General features: G+C 45.0%; 1 protein-coding gene across 1 annotated transcript; it reads left to right on the top strand.

Annotated features, from left to right (window-relative positions):
• The first annotated feature begins 1237 nt into the window (after nt 1–1237).
• On the top strand, nt 1238–20440 carry RLIG1 (RNA 5'-phosphate and 3'-OH ligase 1). The gene is made up of 7 exons (XM_066591493.1): nt 1238–1371; nt 5107–5224; nt 9530–9625; nt 11581–11697; nt 13920–14117; nt 14964–15133; nt 20221–20440. Exons 1-7 carry the CDS (start codon nt 1285–1287, stop codon nt 20398–20400), a joined length of 966 nt encoding a protein of 321 aa, XP_066447590.1. The 5' UTR covers nt 1238–1284; the 3' UTR covers nt 20401–20440.
• Nucleotides 20441–21152: the final 712 nt, after the last annotated feature.

Consider the following 21152-nt stretch of genomic DNA (forward strand, 5'->3'; position numbering starts at 1 on the left):
ATGCACACATATTTACACATGGGTATGTGCAAAACGCTGCTCAAACCCATGCACACCAGCATCTCATTTGGCTTAATACCATCTAAATCAGGGCGGGGTGGTTCTCCGCCCATGTGAACTAGCGGTCCTTGTGCAAATACAGTTGGTATCCTGTGCAGACACATGTGCAAATCATTGTAGGGCTTATTATGGGGGGAAACACAGTACATAATGTGAATGACCGGTTTCACCCCGTGCAGAGGGCAGTGTGGCGCTTCTATCAGAGTACTGCGGTTGGCATTGCTTAGATTTGGTTTGGCTGGCAATGTTACGGGACACTAGTAAAGTGCCATGTGCTTGTCAGACAAGAAAAAAGCATCTCACTTTACTGCAGATTATTCACGCTCCTAATCCTCTTGTGCTGGCAGGAATATACTCACGCCAGTCACCACTCAGTCCTAGTGGCCAATATGCACATAAACACGAACAGCTTGGGAACACGGGCTACGTGAAATATCTTTCTGCTTTATTGATTATTAGTGCTGATACATCAGAATACATGGAGAACGCGTTTCGATTGCTCATAGCCTTGTTCCCCATGTGCTTGGTCTGAGTACTATGGATGCAGCTCATAAATACCCCGCCGGGTTGCCAATTAGAATTTTTTTTTTTCTGGACAACCTATGAAAAAATCAGGGACGGCCACCATTTTTTTGGCCACATTTTAAGACCATATTGAAGGATAATGCATAGAAGGGATACATGCCTGCAAGTGAGATACTGATATGAACTATTACCAGTATTTATTGTGAGCGGTAAAATGATGATAAAGTACTAATAACCTTCTCAACTATCAGCCGCATCAAAAAAATCATGGACACCTTTAATATTTTTATGGACACTGTAAATAAAGTGTGCCTTTATTTTTACAGACTGTTTCGAAATTTCTGTAAGGTTGACAACCCTTTTACCCACATGCCAGGGAAGGGAATTGAACCCAGGAAGCTGGAATTTATGGTTTAGGCCAGCTAATACCTCATGTAATAATTTTAAGTAAATAAAAATATTATGTAAAATATCATAAAAATGAATACAATTCACGCTTCTTGGTATATAAAGGAACACTTTATGTATTCCAGTCAGAAGTGAAAAGACAAAATCCCCCCCCCTCGCCTTTCTGTGGAACTACAATTCCCGTTATCCTCTGCTCCGTTCAGCAGCCGCGTGACCACGGAGCCGGGCGCTGATTGGCTGCGGACGGTGATGGCGGAAGTGCTGCGGCGAGTTGGATGAGCGGAGGGCAGGATGCCGCGCGGCTCGGTGCAGCAGAAGATCTCCTGTGTGTTCGTCACTCAAGTAAAAGATGAGCCGTCCTGCAAGCGGGAGCAGCAGGTGACGCCCCCTCCAGTGTGCTAACGAGATTACATGGCTGAGCACACGGTTCAGCCATTTGTGTAATACGGGGAAAACGCATGTGCGCTGGGGATGTGGGGGACCTGCTCAGCAGACATCTGCAGGGTGTGAATGCAGCCTTGTAGCAGTGGCGCCATCTGCAGGCCCCATCCTGTAACTAAGGCCCCAGTGATGCTACACATGTATATGCTGTGTGTGGTATTACATGGCCCCATCCAGCAGAGTCCTGGAGGACATGATTGTGCTAGTAGTGGGGGAGGGATCCCCGCTGTGACGTTGATGGACGGGTGTTGCTTATCGTCTGTTTGCCGCAGCGCTTGGGGTTTCCGTTTTTCTGCTGCATTCGGAGAGTCGGCGGATGGCGTTCTCTCGCCAAATAGCTGAGTGGACCTCATTGACTATAATGGGGTCCGTTTGGTGTCTGGCTGTCCGTCTAGTACTGTACGAGATGAAATAGTGGCGGCACGCTCAACTCTTTGGCCCTTTTTTTTTTAGCAGAAATCAGCGGATCTGAATGGAACGCGATGCTGATGTGAACAAGACCCTGCAAAGATGGCAATGGCTCCCAAAGTTTACAGCCCTTCATCCACTCCTGCGCTGCTATAGAAGGGGTCGTCCCCCAGCTGGTCCTGCCTAAAATAAAATAGGAGGGTATACGCGCCGGTATTAGTGTATCTTGATGCCACCAGAACATTGGGTGGTGACAAGATAGAGGGCTTTTGACAGGCCGTACGCCCCCTCTCAGGTCCTGCAACTCACTACAAAGTGACAGTGGCGTAACCTGTGCTCTAGCGGCTTACCCCTTGGTACACCGGCTTCTTATTCTCTGTCGGCGTCCTCCCTGCAGTGGACAGCTGGGGCGTAAAAACGGATTCCCCGGCGGCCTCCCTGCACTGGCTGGTGGAGGAAGAGCGGTTTCACCGGCGGCCTCCCTGCACTCGGGTGCGACGCAGGACCATCAGGGAACGGCGGCAGACAGCCTTCCCTGGGAGTCTCACTGCACTCAGCAGCGGCGGTGGACAATGAGGGAGCGACCGAGCGGCAGCACAGCGCTGTTTTTACAGTGAGTGAGGGAGGGAGGGGGACGGGGAGGCTGCAGGGGAGCAGGGACACTGCAATCTAAAATCCCGGGACAGAAAGGCTGTTAGGACCTTCAATGCTTGACCCAATTAGGAGCTAGGGGTGTGCCAGGGGCGTTCCTCCTGTCAAACCCCTAGCTTCCAGTGGCGTCAAGATACACTAATACCATATGCGACACTCCTGTGGCTGTGGGACGCAGCCGGCGTGGCACCGGCGGTGACTTTCAGGTAAACTGGTTTGGTGGAAGCATGTGACCACTGTGGCCAGTCAGCTTCATCGTTGACACTCCTGGCATCAGCGCTCATATCCTGGAGCTATGATGCTAGGAGTTCGTGGACGTGACGCTGCTGCATCTGATTGGCCGCAGTGGTCACATACTTCCACCTGGCCCATCTACCTGAAAGTCACCGATGGCACACCGTCTCACGGCCCCCAGGAGAGGCGCGTATAACCTCCTTTGTTATTTTAGGCTGGGGACGGGGGGGCTTTGTTTTAATGACAAAACCCCTTTAAAGTGAACTGAACATAGCTGCAGTACCAGACCGAACCTGTAGACAGGTGTGGTGCTGTGCTTAAAGCGGTTGTCCTAGGAAAAGAGAGGGGGTAATTATTTGATATGGGGTGCAGCTGCTGGGCCTCTCAGTGATTATGAAAACGGGTGTCCCGATTATCCTCACATGAAGGTAATGCTGGTCACGTATCGCCCCACTAACCCTCACGGGACTGTCGGAAATAGCCGAGCGCTTGTACTCTCTGCAATGGGAGCAATATGGCCTTAAAGGGGTTGTCCCGCGAAACAAAGTGGGGTTATACACTTCTGTATGGCCATATTAATGCACTTTGTAATATACATCGTGCATTAATTATGAGACATACAGAAGTTATTCACTTACCTGTTCCGTTGCTAGCGTCCCCGTCTCCATGGTGCCGTCTAATTTCAGCGGCTAATCGCCCGATTAGACACGCTTGCGCAGTCCGGTCTTCTCCCTTCTGAATGGGGCCACTCGTGCCGGAGAGCGGCTCCTCGTAGCTCCGCCCCGTCACGTGTGCTGATTCCAGCCAATCAGGAGGCTGAAATCGGCAATGGACCGCACAGAAGACCTGCGGTCCACCGAGGGTGAAGATCCCGGCGGCCATCTTCACAAGGTAAGTCAGAAGTCGCCGGAGCGCGGGGATTCGGGTAAGTACTGGACGGTTTGTTTTTTTTATGCCTGCATTGGGTTTGTCTCGCGCCGAACGGGGGGGCTATTGGAAAAAAAAAAAAAAACCCGTTTCGGCGCGGGACAACCCCTTTAAAATACCACATGTATGGGAGCCGCATTTATAGGCAGAGCCTAAGTGTTCTGGTTGTCCCGGACTAAAGCAACCCTCCGTTCCTGGAGAAACAAAGATGGCCGCACTGCTTCTCTAACTACTGATGTAGTCTAACGCTACACCTGTTTGGTCAGCACTGATCACATGATCACTTGCCGCTCAGGAGAGGTCATGTGACAACCACTTCTGTTCCCGTAAACTGACCAATGAGCTTGTGCCTTTTTGTAGAAGAGTACTTTAACAAAGCAGTACATGATCTCACGTAGCCTGCTGTATACCATGGCTCAAACCCTGCTGGGCGCCTGTGTAAAGTGCCCGGTTTGTAGAGTTGTCCCGTCTCCCCACCCCTATAATCCTCTGCCTGCTGGAATTGGCAGATCTCTCCCTGTTGTATACAGATATTATCCGGCATCTCACGGCTCTATTTCATGTAACTGTTTATTAGTGCTTGTGGTTAAAAACATCCTTTGCTACTTATATGAAGGTGACATATTAAATCACAGACTGTTTGCCGCTAGTAAAGAAAAATGGCTGGGTTGTCATGTGCAGAAATATGACATCTCGCCAGTGGCATCCCAAAGAGATTTTAACTATAGAGGTTGTCTGGTTACTGGAGACCCCCCACTTCAATAGACCCCCTGTATTAAAATAATAAGGTGAAGTATAGTTACTCCTCTGTGGCTCCAGTGATGCAGCCCCGCTGTGGTCCCAGTGATTGCTCTGATTGATGATGTTACAGGAAATCAGGGGATCGTAGCAGCCAATGAGAGGCTGCAGCATCGCTGCTTACTCTCCTGACATCGGCGCTCACATCCTGTGTAACAGGAATTCAGGAACGTGCTACAGTGGCAAATTTGGTGCAGATCGGTCCAGTTGTTTGGCCGAGCATAAAGAAGAGAAACCAGCTATGTATAATAAGTAGAGATGAGCGAGCGTACTCGAGCGAGTAGTGCCTTATACGAGTACCTGCCCGCTCGGTTCAAAAGATTCAGGTGGCGGCAGGGGAGAGCAGGGAGGAGCGCGGGGGGTGGGGGTGGGAAGAGAGTGAGAGAGTGATTTTTCCACCCCCCCCCCCCCCCCCCCGACTCTTTAGAGACGAGTGGGCAGGTACTCGCATAAGGCACTACTCGCTCGAGTATTTTGCCTTAATGAGTACGCTCGCTCATCTCTAATAATAAGCTATAATGAACGGTATACAGATGAATTGCCAGCTCCGGAGTCGGTTATCCCTCCAGTGATGCAGTTCTCTTGAATACGTTATCGGATGGATCCCGGTGATGCTTACATCGTATCACTAACTAATTTTTATCTTTTTAATAGATGTTCAAAGTGCTGGCTACAGAAACGCTGCACCCCCTGGCACAGAGCGCTGCTATTGACAGTGCACTGGCTACAGAGAAGGTGGATGGTACCTGCTGCTATGTGACCACTCACAAAGGTAATTACTGTATTTGGCTGCCTTCACACAGGCGAGAAAATCGCGTCATACATGTGAATGATGTTTTCCTGCATGGCACTGCGATGCAGGAAACAGATTGCCACATGTTCTATCTTGTGCGTGCTATCGAAGTGCCCATTGTTTACAATGAGGCCGGCGGCAGCATCGTACCACATGCTAGGTGCATGCGGTGTGAGTTCTCCCATTGAAAACAATGGGAGGGACTTTGCGATCCTCTGTCACGGCTGACAGCTGCGGCGGAAGATCGCTACATTCCTGAAGTGATGCGAGGCGGTTTTCACATAAAATGTGTTGGCGAGTGCGATATGGGGCTGTGATTCATGGCCCCATATCACATTCGTCTGTGTGAAGTTAGCCTTACGAGGTGTTGGGATCAGTGGGATGCTTGAGGCCGCACCCATGATGACTGAGCTCAGGACGCCCTTGACAGACCACCAGAAGAGAGGATCATCTGGTCGTCCGATAAGTGTGAGCAGTTTCAACTGTTTCGTTGTCCGCTATCCAGAGACGGGTAGCACCATCGTTACACCCCTGTGTTTGTTGGAACCATTTCCAGGCACTTGGCTGGAGGACTTCGCTCTTACGGTACCCATTACATGTATGGCCTTTCACACCCACAGTCGCCTCCATTTGCAATGGTGTGAACAGTGAAACTGTACTGCTACAGAGTTGAACCAGGGTGTCTTCTGCTAAAATCCAGGTTAAGTTTGGACACTAACGACAGCTGTGTTTGTGCCTGGAGACCTCGGGATAAGCGCCTCAATCCTGCCTTTGCTGTGGAGCGGCACACTGCTGGTGTGATGGTCTGGGCGCCATCATTTATGACAGTTGGTCACCACTAATAGTGGCCCCAGGGACAATGACAGCTCAGCGATATGTTCAGGATATCCTGCAGCCATATGTGTTCCTCTCATGGTAGGACTTCCGAGAGGCATTTTCCAGCAGGATAATGCTCAGCTGAACACAGCAAGGGGGACACAGGAATGTTTCCACAACATTGTCACACTTCTGTGGCTGCCTGGTGCCAGATTTATCACCAATAGAACATGCATGGGACCATCTGGGATGCCAACTTCAACAGCCTATGAATTTCCATGACCTAGAGTCTCAGTTACAGCAAATTTGGAGAGATATGCTGCAGGATAACATACAGAATCTGTATGCCTCCATGTCCGCTCATATAACCTCTTGCATCAAAGCTAGAGGTGGGTGCAACAGGATACTATAGCCTCCATGCCCACCTGTATCACATCTTGTACCGCCTCTAGCTTGGATACAACAGGGTACTAAAGCCTACATGGTCGCCTGTATCACATCTTGCATCCAAGCTAGAGGCTGCAACAGGGTACTTGAGCCTCTGTTCCCACCCGTATCACATATTATATCCAAGCTAGAGGCGGTACAACAGAGTACTAGAGCCTCTATGCCCGCCCGTATCATATCTTGTATCCAAGCTAGAGGCTTCAACAGGGTACTAGAGCCTCCATGCCCCCCATATTACATCTTGTATCCAAGCTAGAAGCGGTACAACGGTACTAGAGCCTCCATGCCCCCCCATGTCACATCTTGTATCCAAGCTACAGGTCATACAACAGGGTACTAGAGCCTCCATGCCCACCCGTGTCACATCTTGTATCCAAGCTAGAGGTGATACAACAGGGTACTAGAGCCTCCGTGCCCCCTGTATTACATCTTGTATTCAAGCTAGAGGCGGTCCAACAAGATACTAGAGCCTCCATGCCCGCCCGTATCACATCTTGTATCCAAGCTAGAGGCGACCAACAATATACTAGAGCCTCCATGCCCGCCCGTATCACATCTTGTATCCAAGCTAGAGGTGGTACAACAGCGTACTAGAGCCTCACTTCAAGTGTTCAGTTTTCCATAATGAATTCTCCTTTTGTAATCACTTAAAGTGCATTTACATGGATCAATTATCATTAATAAAAATTGCTAGATTGTTCAAATTTCACAATTGAACAATAATCATTAAGTGTAAACATGACCAACGATCAAACGCTTATTTGTTCCATTGTTAGTCATTGTTTATTTCATGTATAGCAGTCTGCTATAGATGCTGGGGGAGCCCGGGATGCCCTGCCAGTGTGGCTCACTGGTGATACAGGGCAATCCACTGCTTTGCCAGTAGGGCTTGTAATCTTGTATGATATGTCACACTTTTCTATGGCTGGCATCCTTGGTATCAGTTCACATGTGCAGACTATGTTTGTTAGCAGTCACCCCTCCCCAGTCTGGGCTGGGTTGAGCTGGGTGACTGCTTCATTAGGCTGACATGAATATTTTACAATCTGGCCCTCTTCATGCTATCAGGGTCTGTGGTGATTGAACCTGCCCTGCAGTTTAGCAAATGGTGCATTTTTGGCTCCCTCTTCTGGGAGTTAGGTTTTCGCTAATCATTCGGCTTAAATACCGGTCGTTCAGTCATTCTCATTCACTTTTATAGTGCATATGAATGACTGAATGATTTATCTGCCTAGTTACACAGGCGAATGAATGAACTCTGACATTGTTCGCCAATGCGAATGATAAATCGTTCCTTTTAAAAGGGCCCTTATTTATATCACCGTTGCGTATAATCGCTCATAAGGTTTCATTGGATTCCAACAACTCCTTCTAGGTGGTTTTTACCATCATTATTATTAATGTCAGCAGGTTGAGTCTAGTCTCCAGGTTGTCTCACTCACATAATTCTCTTGCTTTGCCAGTTTGCTAATTTTCATTTGCATGCGCTAAAAGTGATGTTACAATTAATGGCGAGATCCCAGAAAGTTTCGGTGGAGTCCGGCATATACACTGAAAGCATTATTTCTTCAGGATTACCTCCTACTACAGGTGCGACAATTGTGTTACATTTTAAGGGAACCTGTCACCAAACCACGGGCAGCATTAACCCAGGACAAGTATGCACTGTGCCCCAGGTAGGTGTTCTGGAACGCTGCGGCATTTCAGAATAAACACAACTTAAAGTTGGACTCGGAACGGAGCTCTGGACCCTTAGGCCTCATGTCCACTTGCACACACAGATTCCACCTACTGAATACCGCAGCGGAATCCAGCCGTGTCCACAGACATTAATAGGAAAAGACATATTTTTGTACCTGTCCAGATCCAGCGCAGGTCTCCTCCGTGCCAGCCGGATCTTCTTTCTTCAGCACGGCAGATGCGTCCAGGCGCATCGGCATTGTGCCGGATGCATGCACAATGCAATTTTAAAAAAATCTCCTGCTTATCTTTGGCATGTCCACAGTGTTAGCTGCGGCTATGCCGTGGATCAGACAGCTTCCATTGACTGCATGGAAGCCGTCCTGCGGGATCCGCAGAAAAATGGAGCATGCTGCGAATTCTTCCTGCTCATGCGATCCACACACTGGGAAAAAATTACATCAGCATGCTTTTAACTGTTTTGCGGATGCTAATGCATCCCTATCTCTCTCTCGGGTTCTGCAAATCAAATCCGCCCATGGACATTGGGCCTAAGAGTCGGGCTGCATCGACCTCTTCCCGCTTGCCGCTTGTTGACTGACAGCTCTTTCCCTATACATAAACGGGTAAAGGGCTGTCAGTCAACATGCTGCGGATGGGGAGAGACGGATGCAGCCCAAGTCTTTGATTAGAGAGCTCCATTCTGAGTCAGATTTTAAAGTGTGTTCCAGAATAAAACTTTTATGGGGTACTGTGTAGACTTCCAGTTGGTGGCGCTGTAGAGACAGTGTTCCAGCTTCCCTTTTTCTAAGCATGTAAGAGATGTCCGGTATGCTGGTATTTTATCCGAATGAAATAGAGGTGCTTTTAATGTATGGTGCTGGACTTCACTGAAGCGTCTTAGGAGATGGCACAAATAACTTGGTTGAAGATTCTTCCATCTCATTATTTGGCGCTAACACTTGTTCAGAATGATGCACAGGTGAGCTCATTCTCCATATGTTTTCTCTTTGTTGTAAAGCAATGGTGGACAAACCACAAATAGTTTAGTCAGCAAAACTAGAATCATATGAAGCCATTTGCTGAGATTCTTACTGGGTCTCGCACCAATCTTCTTACATGAACCGAGAGAGCAGTAGGTGCTGAATATTTTTCCGTTTTCCAGTGGTTTGTGAGGCCCTTCTTCGAAGTCCTTTCTGTAACCCCCCACCCCCCTTTCCATTTTTATGAACTTCAGACAGAACAGATCAAAGCCTCTAGCCTTTGTAGTAAGGTACTTGGAGTCCTGTGAAATCCTTGTGTCTTATGTCAGTTTCACAATGTGTACTTCATCCTCTACAGGTCTCCCATACCTGTGGGCACGATATGATAGGAAACCAACAAAACAGGCAGAAAAGAGGTTTAAAAAATATATTCATTCAAAGGGAAACTCCAAAGGTTGGTGCACTTCATTATTTGTCACATTCCTGCACACATTTAACATGTTTTGAGTACTGTTTAATATTCCTAATTGTACTTGTACTAAATTAGCAAAAGTGAGTATTTGTATGTTTGTTTATCTATGATTGTGTCACTGAAGACGTGCACATTGGAGGGGCAGAATACTGTTTTACAACCCCAATTTCACAAAAAGTTGGGACGCTGTGTAAAATTTACATGTAAAGAAAAAAAAGAATGCAAAGATTTGGAAATCTCATATAACCACATTTTATTCACAATAGAACACATATCAATTTACAAAAATGTTACTCAACGTAGAATTGCGAAGACTTTGAATATCCCACCATCTACAGTACATGATATCAAGAGATTCAGGGACAAGGCTGACAATCAATATTGGATGCTCAAGGTCTACAGGCCCTCAGGTGTCACTGCATTAAAAACAGGCATGATTCTGTAATGCAAATCACTGCATGGGCTCAGGAATACCTCCAGAAAACGTTGTCTGTGAACATATTTCACCGTGTAATCAACAAATGCAAGTTAAAGCTGTATCACGCAAAGAAGCCATGTAGCAACACGATCTAGAAACGCCAGAATCTTTTCTGGGCCAAAGCTCATTTAAAATGGACCACTGTTCTGTGGTTGGTTGAATCAAAATTCTACTTGAAAGCCACTGATGCCATGTTCTGCGGGCTCGAAAGAGGAACCATCTAGTTTATCAGCATATGGTTCAAAAGCCTGCATCTCTAATGTATAAGATTGCATTATTGCCTATGGCATGGGCAGCTTGCACGTCTCAAAAGGCACTATCAATGCTTTTGAGGTTTTAGACCAACATATGCCCCCATCCAGACAACATATTGGATATTTCAGCAAGATAATGCTAAACCACATACTGCATCCATCACAACAGCATGGCGTCACAGAAGAGGAGTCCGAGTACAGAACTGGTCACCTCCAGTCCAATTTACACTTTCAGCAATAGAAAAGATTTGGTGCATTATCTGACGGAGAAGCCCCAGGACTGTTGAGCAGCTAGAATCCTACATCAGACAAGAATGGGACAACATTCCTCTCCCAAAACTCCAGCAATTGGTCCCTTCACTCCCTAGGTGTCTACAGACTGTTGTTTAAAGAAGAGGGGATCCTACACAATGGTCTCACTTTCAACTTCTGGTATGTGTTCTATTGTGAATAAAATATGGTTAAATGAGATTTCCAAATCATTGCATTCCTTTTTTTATTTACATTTTACACAGAGTTCCATTGTTTTTTAGATTGTATTTTGTAATTTATTTCTATGCAATTTAAAGGGATTGTACCAGGATTTTGTAGAATTTCCTCATCTATCCATAGGGTAGGTGATAGAAGTCTGATTGGTGGTGGTCACACTGTTGAGATCTCCACTGATCCCATGAACAGGGGTCCCGTGCCCTCCTCTCCTCCTTGCTGTGGGCTTTCTACCACACCCTGCAACGATCAGAAGATTGAACAGAGCTATAGCCGCGTATGTGTGGTGTCATTCTATTCGTTTTCAATGGGACTGCCAGAGATGGCAGAGTACAAATGCGTGGCTTTTCCATCAGCCCCACTGAAATGAATGGAGCAGCAGCTGTGGATGCACTGCCATTGCTGCATTTAATCTGACATCATTGCAGGTGCAAAAAGCATCTTCCCATTTAAGAGGGGTATAAGGGACTCCTATTCTCAGGATCGGTGGGAGTCTGTTTTTTTTATTGCCTATCTTGGTACGACCTCTTTAACACATTGTTTAATTAGTGGAGGATTTGTGTGTTCCTTTTATATAAGTTGATTTTATGTATATGTATTTTCTAGTAATAACATATTTCACATTGTGCTTCTGAATGATTAGCTAGTCTTATAAATTCCACATCTTACATCATATGGATGATATCTGTCTGCTAATTTATTTTATTTTTTAACTTTAGATTTTGCTTGGAATGTTGATGAGGATTTCAAAGTTGTCCCCGATTTTTGGATTCCAGCAAAGGGTGTAAAGCAATCTAATGGCAAACTGTATCCTGATGAAAATGGCCATATACCAGGTATAATATCACATACTGCACATTGATTGCTTGATAAAAAAATCTTATGATGCTGATATTAAAGTTACCGTATATTTCTCAAACCATTTAAGCTTGTAATAATCTGGTTTCTAGATTTAAATGCATTCATAGACCCTCAAAATCTAGACTATGTTGTGGGAAAACCAAGTTGGACAGCCTACCATAAAATAAAAACCACAAATATGAATTTGCATGTACTAGGATGATTTGTAGCCAACAGAATCTCATAATGGTAAGATATGAAATACAGTCTCTTTATGTCTGCCCAATGTAGCATATAATTAATATTTCATAACAAATACGTCACATACATCTACTCAAAAGAAGTAGTGAGGCAAAAAGATAGAGAATTACTTCTTTTGCGTTAGTTTCTTTTGTTGGATGTGCATGGGGTGTGTGTGTTATTAAAGAGGTTATGCAGTTGGGGTCCACCATTCAGGGCCCTCGCTGGTCAGCTGACTGAAAGGACTGATTAACCAGGTATGTGAACATTTCTGCAGAACTGATAGTACATAACCTAAAATTAGTACTATAGTGAAAATCATCCTATTCTGCTAAAAAGACTTGGGTATTCTAATAGATCACAGACTGAACATGAGTCAACAGTGTGATGCAGTATCAAAAAAGGCAAACACAGCTCTGGGTTTTGTTCAGAGAAACAGTCTAGATCATGTGAGGTAATTATCCTCTCTACTCTTCCTTAGTCAGACCTCATCTGGAATACTGTGTCCAGTTCCGGGCACCCCAATTTAAAAGAAAATACATTAACAAAGTGGAGGAAGCTCAGAGAAGAGTTACCAAGATGGTGAGCCATCTGTAAACCATGTCCTATGAGGAGCTGTTAAAGGATCTGGGAATGTTTAGCTTGCAAAGAAGAAGGCTGAGAGGAGACTTAACCCTTTCCAATCCACTGTCTGACCTCTTCAGATATTCTGATTTGAAGGCTGTACGGTTCCAATGCCGGAAGATGTCCGGCGGGGTATTCTTACTGTACGTTACTGGCTGCTCTGTTGTTGGGGGCATCTCCAGCATGTCCCATGCAACAGTACTGGCTCTAGCCAGCAGACAGCGCCATTGTATAATGGCAAAAAGAGAAAGCCCCCTAGGAAACCCTGAATCCAAAATTGGATTGCAAAGGGTTAATAGCTGTCTACAAATATCTGAAGGGCTGTCACAGTACAGAGGGATCAGCCCTATTCTCATTTGCACAAGGAAAGACTAGAAGCAATAGGATGAAACGGAGAGGGAGGATACACAGATTAGATATTAGACCGTGAGGGTGATCAATGAGTGGAAAAGGTTGCCACGGGAGATGGTGAGTTCTCCTTCAATGGAAGTGTTCAAACAGAGGCTGGACACATATCTGTCTGGGATGATTTAGTAAATCCTACACTGAGCAGGGGGTTGGACCCGATGACCCTGGAGGTCCCTTCCAACTCTAATTCTATGATACCCAAGACACCAGTTCATTTGTTTACAAACTTCGTTGCATGTTTCCACACCCAACTATATAATATAGAGCGCCTCTTGCCATATTTCTTATATACTATTTCATAAACATAAATATGAATTCCACATCATTATATTATGGTTAAAAATGTCTATAATGTATCATAAGACTAGCTGACAAATACAACTTTATACTGCAGTAAGTCATCAGAGCATTCTTCATCTTGTTTGCCATATTCTGGTTCTTCTAAAATGTCATTTCTAGTGTACTATCATTCCAACTACCCAATGTAGTCCAGTTACCATCTAACTTTTCTCCTTTTATTCAAATCGTCAGTGCAAAACTATATGAGGGGACTCATCAGCAAGCTTTGCTAGTATATGCAATGCCCCATTAACACAGGATGACTGCTAAACGATCTGCAGGAGCGGGTGATGTCAGCGCTAGTTGTTGGCGCTCATGCAGAACGTTTACACAGGCAGATTACTTAGTATCAATCAGTGATCACATTCTATATGAAGCGGGGAGCGTTTAGACGCAGCAAGAGGTAGGCGAACCAGCAATGATTTTTACGCTGGTTGCAAGTGAGCGACAACTGAATAGTGTACGATGGAATCGCATTTAGACGTAAAGATTATCACGCGTTTTACATGATAATCGTCCCCTGTAAATGACCCTTAATCCCTATATTTGTATGTGATTTGTCCTCTGTTTGCAATTTCTTTCTCTAAACCTTTTTCTGCCCTATCAGGTTGGGTGCCTGTGGAAAATGGCAATAAGCAGTATTGTTGGCATTCATCTGCTATCGATTACACATTAGGAGTAGCCCTAGTATTAAAACCCAAAATAGAAGATCCTGAGTCTTTGGAGATTTGTCTTGTTCATTTGTCAAATCTGCTTGAGCAAACACTAGAACTCATTGGGACCAATATTAATGGAAATCCATATGGTAAGTGTATTAATCAGTAGCCAATTTGTCTGCAGAAACACACAATTCTGTACATTACACTGCACCGAGGAAATGAAAAGTTGCATGTGACGTTTACGCTTTTGGGGTTATGATTTTGGCAAAAATACACCAAAACGGTTTTAGTAAAAGTGATGTTCAAAAACATTCTCTGACCGGACCACCCGAATGGGCGATAAATGTGGCCTATTCTGTCAAAACACAAACCACCTATTCCCTGATCAGCAAATGGCACATTCTGATCAGTTAAGAAGACATCACACATCCGCAATGACGCAACTATATCATAATTTTTTTTTCTGAAGTGAGCCACACCATGGCATTGTGGGTCGTTTTCCTCTGTTTATTTCATTGCCTGCCTGAACAAACAAGCTGGTGACGTCATCACCAGCTTATTCGCGCTCGTACAGCCAGTTTAGACACAGATCATTGTTGAGAATCATTCAGTTCTTGTTCAGTGTTTCACATTCCTATGTGGGTCAGGAAGAGCACCTAGAAGGTGTGTGAGGAGATTTATAAGGCCACTTGGTGGCGCTGCAGAGGTCTTGGTCCACCTTCCCATTTGCACATTCCTATGTGAAATACGGAGCAAGGAGCGTTGATTTTTATGCGGGTTGAAATTGAACAATGAATGAAAAGCGAATGATTCTCGTTCATCGTTCAGCCGTTGGCTTACGTTTAAACTGAACGATTATCGATTTAAAAAATAAAACTAGTTACTTATAAACACACCTTTAGTCGTCCTGGTAGGGTTTGCCAAATAAATTCATGCCTTACAACTTAGTTATATTACATATAACGAGTATATCACATATCTTTGTTCTTTAGGCATTGGTAATAAGAAGAATCCGATTCACCTCCTTGTCCCTCACGGCACTTTCCTCATAAAAGATCTAGCAGCGCTGGATCACAACAGTCTTATGTCTTGGTTTGAACATTGTGAAGAGGGGAAAGTAGAAGGCATAGTATGGCACTGCAAAGATGGATCTTTATTCAAGGTAAACTGAGTGAGGTGCTATAAATTATAGGACATTAGGGCAAGTTTATCTTTTTATGTAAATAAAGCTTAAACAGGTTTTCTCAAAAACATGATTTTTAAAAAAAATGGAAGCTGGCCCTTTGAACAGCTTATCAACACAGGCTGTCCTTCACTAACCCAAATAGATGGCTGACCATCAAGGAAGTACATTCAAGTTCTAAAGTCTCCTACATTTTTTTTTGTTGATTGTTGGGAATATGAGCAGCTAGAAACATGGGACACATTTTAGAAAACGTGGGTACACTTCGGTGATGAGTGAGAGATGCCAGCATTGTACAGTGCCTAGAGCCCATGTGACATTGGTTGGCGTGAGGAGCATTTTCAGAACTTTAAAATGGCAGTGTTCACTTTCCAAGAACAGCGTGTAATCATTCGTTTTCTTCACTTGCGTGAAACGACGCCCATTGTCAGTTGAGTGAGATGTGGTCAAGGTGTCTCGAGCTTGAAAAATGTGCAGTTGGGGCTGCGACACTTCAAAGAAGGCCAAACGTCATGCTAGAATTGACCAAAGGAGCCTCGGCCAAGCATTAGCTGGTACGACAACATGCTTGTGTGAGTGGAACAGGTGGTTATGAAAGACTGTTGATTGACTGCAAAGACATTGTTTGCAAGTTGGCATTGCGGTAGGACCTGTGCACACCATCCTGCGTGAAGACCTGAAGATGTACAAGTTTCCTTCAGATGGGTGTTGCGAATGTTGACCTACTATAGTAAGGCTGAATGTGTGACAAGGTGTCAGGCCATCTTGACACAGGATGAGGCCATGAATAGTGCCTTCATTCTGTCAATTGTGACATGAATGAAGGACGCTCTTCCTGGTCACACGTTTTCTAGTTATGCTGCTTCTTGCCTTAGTTTTTTATTTTTTTTTTTCCAGTGAGTAAAATAGATCCCTAAGAGAGTTTGAAGCAGCCATGCAATAATAGCATCAATGTTCTAAAAAAGTTGTACCCTAAGAGGAAGATAATGTCCACTTTCTGGATTAAGTAATGTATTAGAAAAAAATATTAGGAGACCTTAGAACTTGAATGCACTTTGTAAGGCATGGACTTGCTGAGTCCACTAGAGCAAGTGCCTTTTTTTATGTACCCACTCTCTATTCTGACTTATACAGGGAGGTTCTGAGGAGTGTCTTGCCCAAATAGAGTGTTTCTGACAACACATGTAAAGAGCACCTGAGCTTTCATATGGCAGCTTATTTCGAAAAGTTGTGTGTACATGTGGAATAATCTTCTTTCGGACCATTATATGACTTGCATCCTGTATTTTGCCGCTGAGCAGTGTGCATATCTGCTTCTCCATCCTCTTGAGACTGAATTGAGGAGCTGCTGCTGTGTTGAATTCTATAGACTGTAAACTGATAACTACAGCGATCTTGATTTTCTAAATGCCTATTACACACACAGACCTAACCTCATCAGGCAGTGGTCTGCAATCCATGTCCTATGAGGAATGGTTAAAGGATCTGGGAAAGCCTAGTTTGCAAAAAAAAAAAGAAGGCTGAGAGGAGACTTAATAGCGGTCTACAAATATCTGAAGGGCTGTCACACTGCAGAGGGATCAGCCCTATTCTCATTTGTACAAGGAAAGACTAAAAGCAATGGGATGAAACTGAAAGGGAGGAGACACAAATTAGATATTAGGAAAAACGTTGACAGTGAAGGTGATGAATGAGTGGAACAGATTGCCACGAAAGGTGGTGAGTTCTTTAGTGGAAGCCTGTAAAAAGAGGCTGGACAGACATCTGTCTGGGGTGATTTAGTGATCCTGCATTTAGCAGGGGGTAGGACCCGATGGCCCTGGAGGTGCCTTCCAACTCTACCATTCTAGGAGTGTACAGAAAGATTTAGCAGTGTACATGTGTATAGACAACAGAAGATCTTACTTTTAGCTCCCCCTCCTCTCTACATACAGTTCAATGAGCATGATGACTCCTTCCCTGCTCTTCTGTCCAAGCCTTCCCTTGTCAAACAAGAGCTAGCAGAGAGTGGGACATTAAATCTCCATTTCCATGCAAAGATGATCACTCAAAATTCATTCAAAAGATAGGATGATTGACAGTTTGAGCAATCATTTTGCATAAGCTGCTAATGGGCACTTATGCACATTACTAGGTTATTAGCTTCATTTGCATGTAAATGAGCCTCTGTGCGCTGTATGCAGAGAACAGCAGGTGCTCTGTTCTCTGCATATAGCTTTTTTGTTCTGCCGCAGGACTGCAGCTGAAATAGAATGTTATCAGCGCTCCCATGGAGAAACTCAGCGTGCGGTCCCTATCATCAGCTCTCTGGATGAACAATAGATTTTAAGCTAAACTAAAAAAAATGATGGTAGCATTTACACACAACGATTGTCACTCAAAAGACATCGTTTGAGCGATAATTGTTGCCTGTAAATAGGGCTTAAAGGGGTTGTCCCGCGCCGAAACGGGTTTTTTTTTTTCAACCCCCCCCGTTCGGCGCGAGACAACCCCGTTGCAGGGACGTAAAAAAAAAACCGCTCAGCGCTTACCTTAATCCCCGCGCTCCGGTGACTTCTATACTTACCGGTGTAGATGGCCGCCGGGATCCTCTTCCTCCGTGGACCGCAGCTCTTCTGTGCGGTCCATTGCCGATTCCAGCCTCCTGATTGGCTGGAATCGGCACGTGACGGGGCGGAGCTACACGGAGCCCCATTGAAGAAAGCAGAAGACCCGGACTGCGCAAGCGCGTCTAATTTGGCCATTCGACCATTTTAGACGGCGAAAATTAGGCGGGCTCCATGGAGACGAGGACGCCAGCAGCGGAGCAGGTAAGTAAAAAACTTTTTATAACTTCTGTATGGCTCATAATTAATGCACAATGTACATTACAAAGTGCATTAATATGGCCATACAGAAGTGTATACCCCCACGTGCTGCTGCGGGACAACCCCTTTAAGGGAGGGACATGGCACTTTAGAGGGATTTTTCAGCACAAAAACATTTTTGCCATTTTTTTCTTTCTAATGACAAAACCTCTTTAAAGCATGGACAAAAGAGGGGTCCCTGTAAGAGAAGAGCTTCTCGAAAAGGGAGGCGCGCTACGGAGTGTTGACGAGCTGAATGACTAGATCTTCGCAACGGTACTGGGAGGTGATCTTCGGCCCAGGTCAAGATCTTAGCTGATTCTGCCATGAACTTCGTACTGCAGGTTCTACCTTAATAATTTATGTATGTGACCGCCATCGCGTTGTCCGTTTGGATCTGAACTGGGCGACCTGTCAGATGGAGTGCGAAGTGATGAAACCACAGGAGGATGGCTTGAAGTTCCAACAATTATCAGCAATATAGATTCTTCTTCAGTCCATTTGCTTTGCGCTGTGAGATTTCAGAGTATACTGGAAGCTGAAGAGAATGGCGTCTGTGGTGAGAACCTGCCATTGGAGGCCCAGAAAGCAGCGTCCCAGTTGCCTCCGTGGAGAATCCAGCCTGTTTGCAGGGGTATTCAGATCTTCCGAGCGAGAGAGTCCATGGATTTGTTTCATTTAGAGAGAATTGTACACTGGAGAGTCAGAGCGTGAAATAGACAGAATGGAATTGCCTCACAGGAGAAGACAATCAGTCCCAAGACTCATACCGTGACAAATGGTCACGACCTTCAGAGTTAGCAGAGAGCATATCTGCTTCTGGAGGTGGAGCAGTTTTGGTGTAGGCAGTACACAGGCTTGGACAGTGGTGAAGGAATGGCCTAGGAATTCCAGACGTTGCGATGGTGAGAGAGAGGACATGGGGTGGTGGTTGATCCATTTGAACCTGGACAAGGTGTCCAGAGTTTTGTGGAGACTCTCCAGGTTGGCTGACTGGGTCGAGGCTTTTATCATGTCGTCTAGATGGGGTATGGCTGCTATCCCCTTGTAGGGGAGGAGAGCCATTACCGACTCCGGAATCTTTGTAAAGATTCGGGGGTCGTGATCAACCTGAATGGAAGTGCCGAGAATTGATAGTGATTGGATCGGAGAAAACGCTGATGCGCTCGACAGATGGGAACATGGAGACAGGCATCCTTGATGTCTATAGATGATGGAAACTGCTCCGGTTCCATGGATCCTGTGGACACTAAGCTAAAAACTGATGAGCTTGGTGCCGGCAGGAGGGCTACAGCTAGTAGGAAAAGCTAACACTTTTCTGCTTAGTGTCTGACTCCTAGTAGCATTAGCTATACCCAAGGTCTTCAGCTGTGGTTAACAATGAGAAAAGAATATTCCTGTTCCCTGACTGCAAGTAAAGCTCTTGAAATTACTGAAAAATGTAAGCAAAGTACTGCATATAGAATGGTTTATTAAACTTTATTTGCATAACTTACTGCCCAGGAATATGATGCACAAAGTATAGCAGTCAGACAACACAGAAAACTATAGCTCAATGATGACTTGCATCAGTATGATCTTTACAGGAAACTACCCCTGTGCCAACAAAATGGAAAGATTATAAGAAGTAGAGATGAGCGAGCACCCAAATGCTCGGGTCCGCGTTATTCGAGTTGAGCTTTTCGGAAAATTTGAGAGCTCTACTGGAGTAACGAACCCCATTGACTACAATGGGAGACTTGAGCATTTTTGTATATGGGACGCCGGGTGCCGAACTTTTTTTTTCCCCCCTAGGTTTGTTTGTGTCTCTCTCCCCCCCTCTTTCCCCCTCTCTCAGCCGAAAAATTTTCCAATGACGCTCGCTGCGGCGGGGAGGGGCCCAAACAGGCATGTCACAGCGGGGAGGAGCCAAAAACTGGGGCGAGGTCGAACACTGCTTGATGCTCGTTCGATTAATGAGCACCATCGAGTACGCTAATACTCGAACAAGCATCAAGCTCGGCAGAGTATGTTCGCTCAACTCTAATTATAAGGAATTCGACTCAGCTCTGCATCTCTGATAGAAATGATAAAAGTAAAAAAATAAAAAACTAAGTTTAGTGTTCCTTTTTAAGGAACAGTTTTCAGATAGTGGCACTACTCATCTGTGCAAGCCAATACATTAATCATTTATTTAGTTTCATCAGCTAGTAATGTAACTATACTTTTTTTCTTTTCTAGCTCCATCGTCATCATCTTGGATTACATTGGCCACTCAATGACACGCACCTAAATTCCAAACCAGTTTCCATTAGATTGGACTTATGCAAATATGAAGGCGATTCAAGCACGTTATTAGGTCGGTTTTCGAAGAAAGACACTCAGTCTTATGACAGATTAAAAGACATTTTGTTGGACTGAAAATGGCACCTTGCAAAGAATAAATTGTGTGTTGACCGCATATCAAGCCTGATGGTGAATATTGTGGAAATTCTACTTTTTAAACATGGCATTCCCCACCGGGTTAACACAACAGCCATTTGCATGGTGCAAACCCACTGTATTCATGACTATTACACAAGACTGATGTAGGTTTCCTTAACAGAAAAGACTGACATTTACAGTGTTACATCCTACCTTGCTGGGCGCTGTCAGCTCATCACATGGGGTGCACTTCTTTTGAAGTTTTGCGTGTTTTCCAGTAGCAATAATAATTTAAAGAACCTGTGACCTCAGAGGAATGACACAAAACACAGTTCTGTTTTCCTTCTGAAAATGCATGAATTGACAAGCGAGTCCTATCCTACCCCTTCTTACTAGGTTGTGTCCCTACAAAATTTGGCACGGTGTTGCAGTATATAGGGACACAACTTATTGATAATGGGAATACCTAGTTTCCCAAAACGCATAACTGAGGAATGGCACAATGCAAGGTTTTAAGAAAACATGTTCTCTAATTATTTTATTGGAAATGCACACATTTACTAAATAGACCTATCAGGGGAGCTGGAAAGTCATCTTTAAGTACTCTTAGGGTGCATTCACACGAACGTATATCGGCTCAGTTTTCACGCCGAGCCGATACACGTCCTCCTCATCTGCGGGGGGGGGGGGGGGGGAGGATGGAAGAGCCTGGAGCAGGAACTGAGCTCTCTGCCTCATCTCCACCCCCT

This window comes from Eleutherodactylus coqui, chromosome 2 (assembly GCF_035609145.1).
Source record: "Eleutherodactylus coqui strain aEleCoq1 chromosome 2, aEleCoq1.hap1, whole genome shotgun sequence".
In the NCBI taxonomy this organism is placed as follows: Eukaryota; Metazoa; Chordata; class Amphibia; order Anura; family Eleutherodactylidae; genus Eleutherodactylus; species Eleutherodactylus coqui.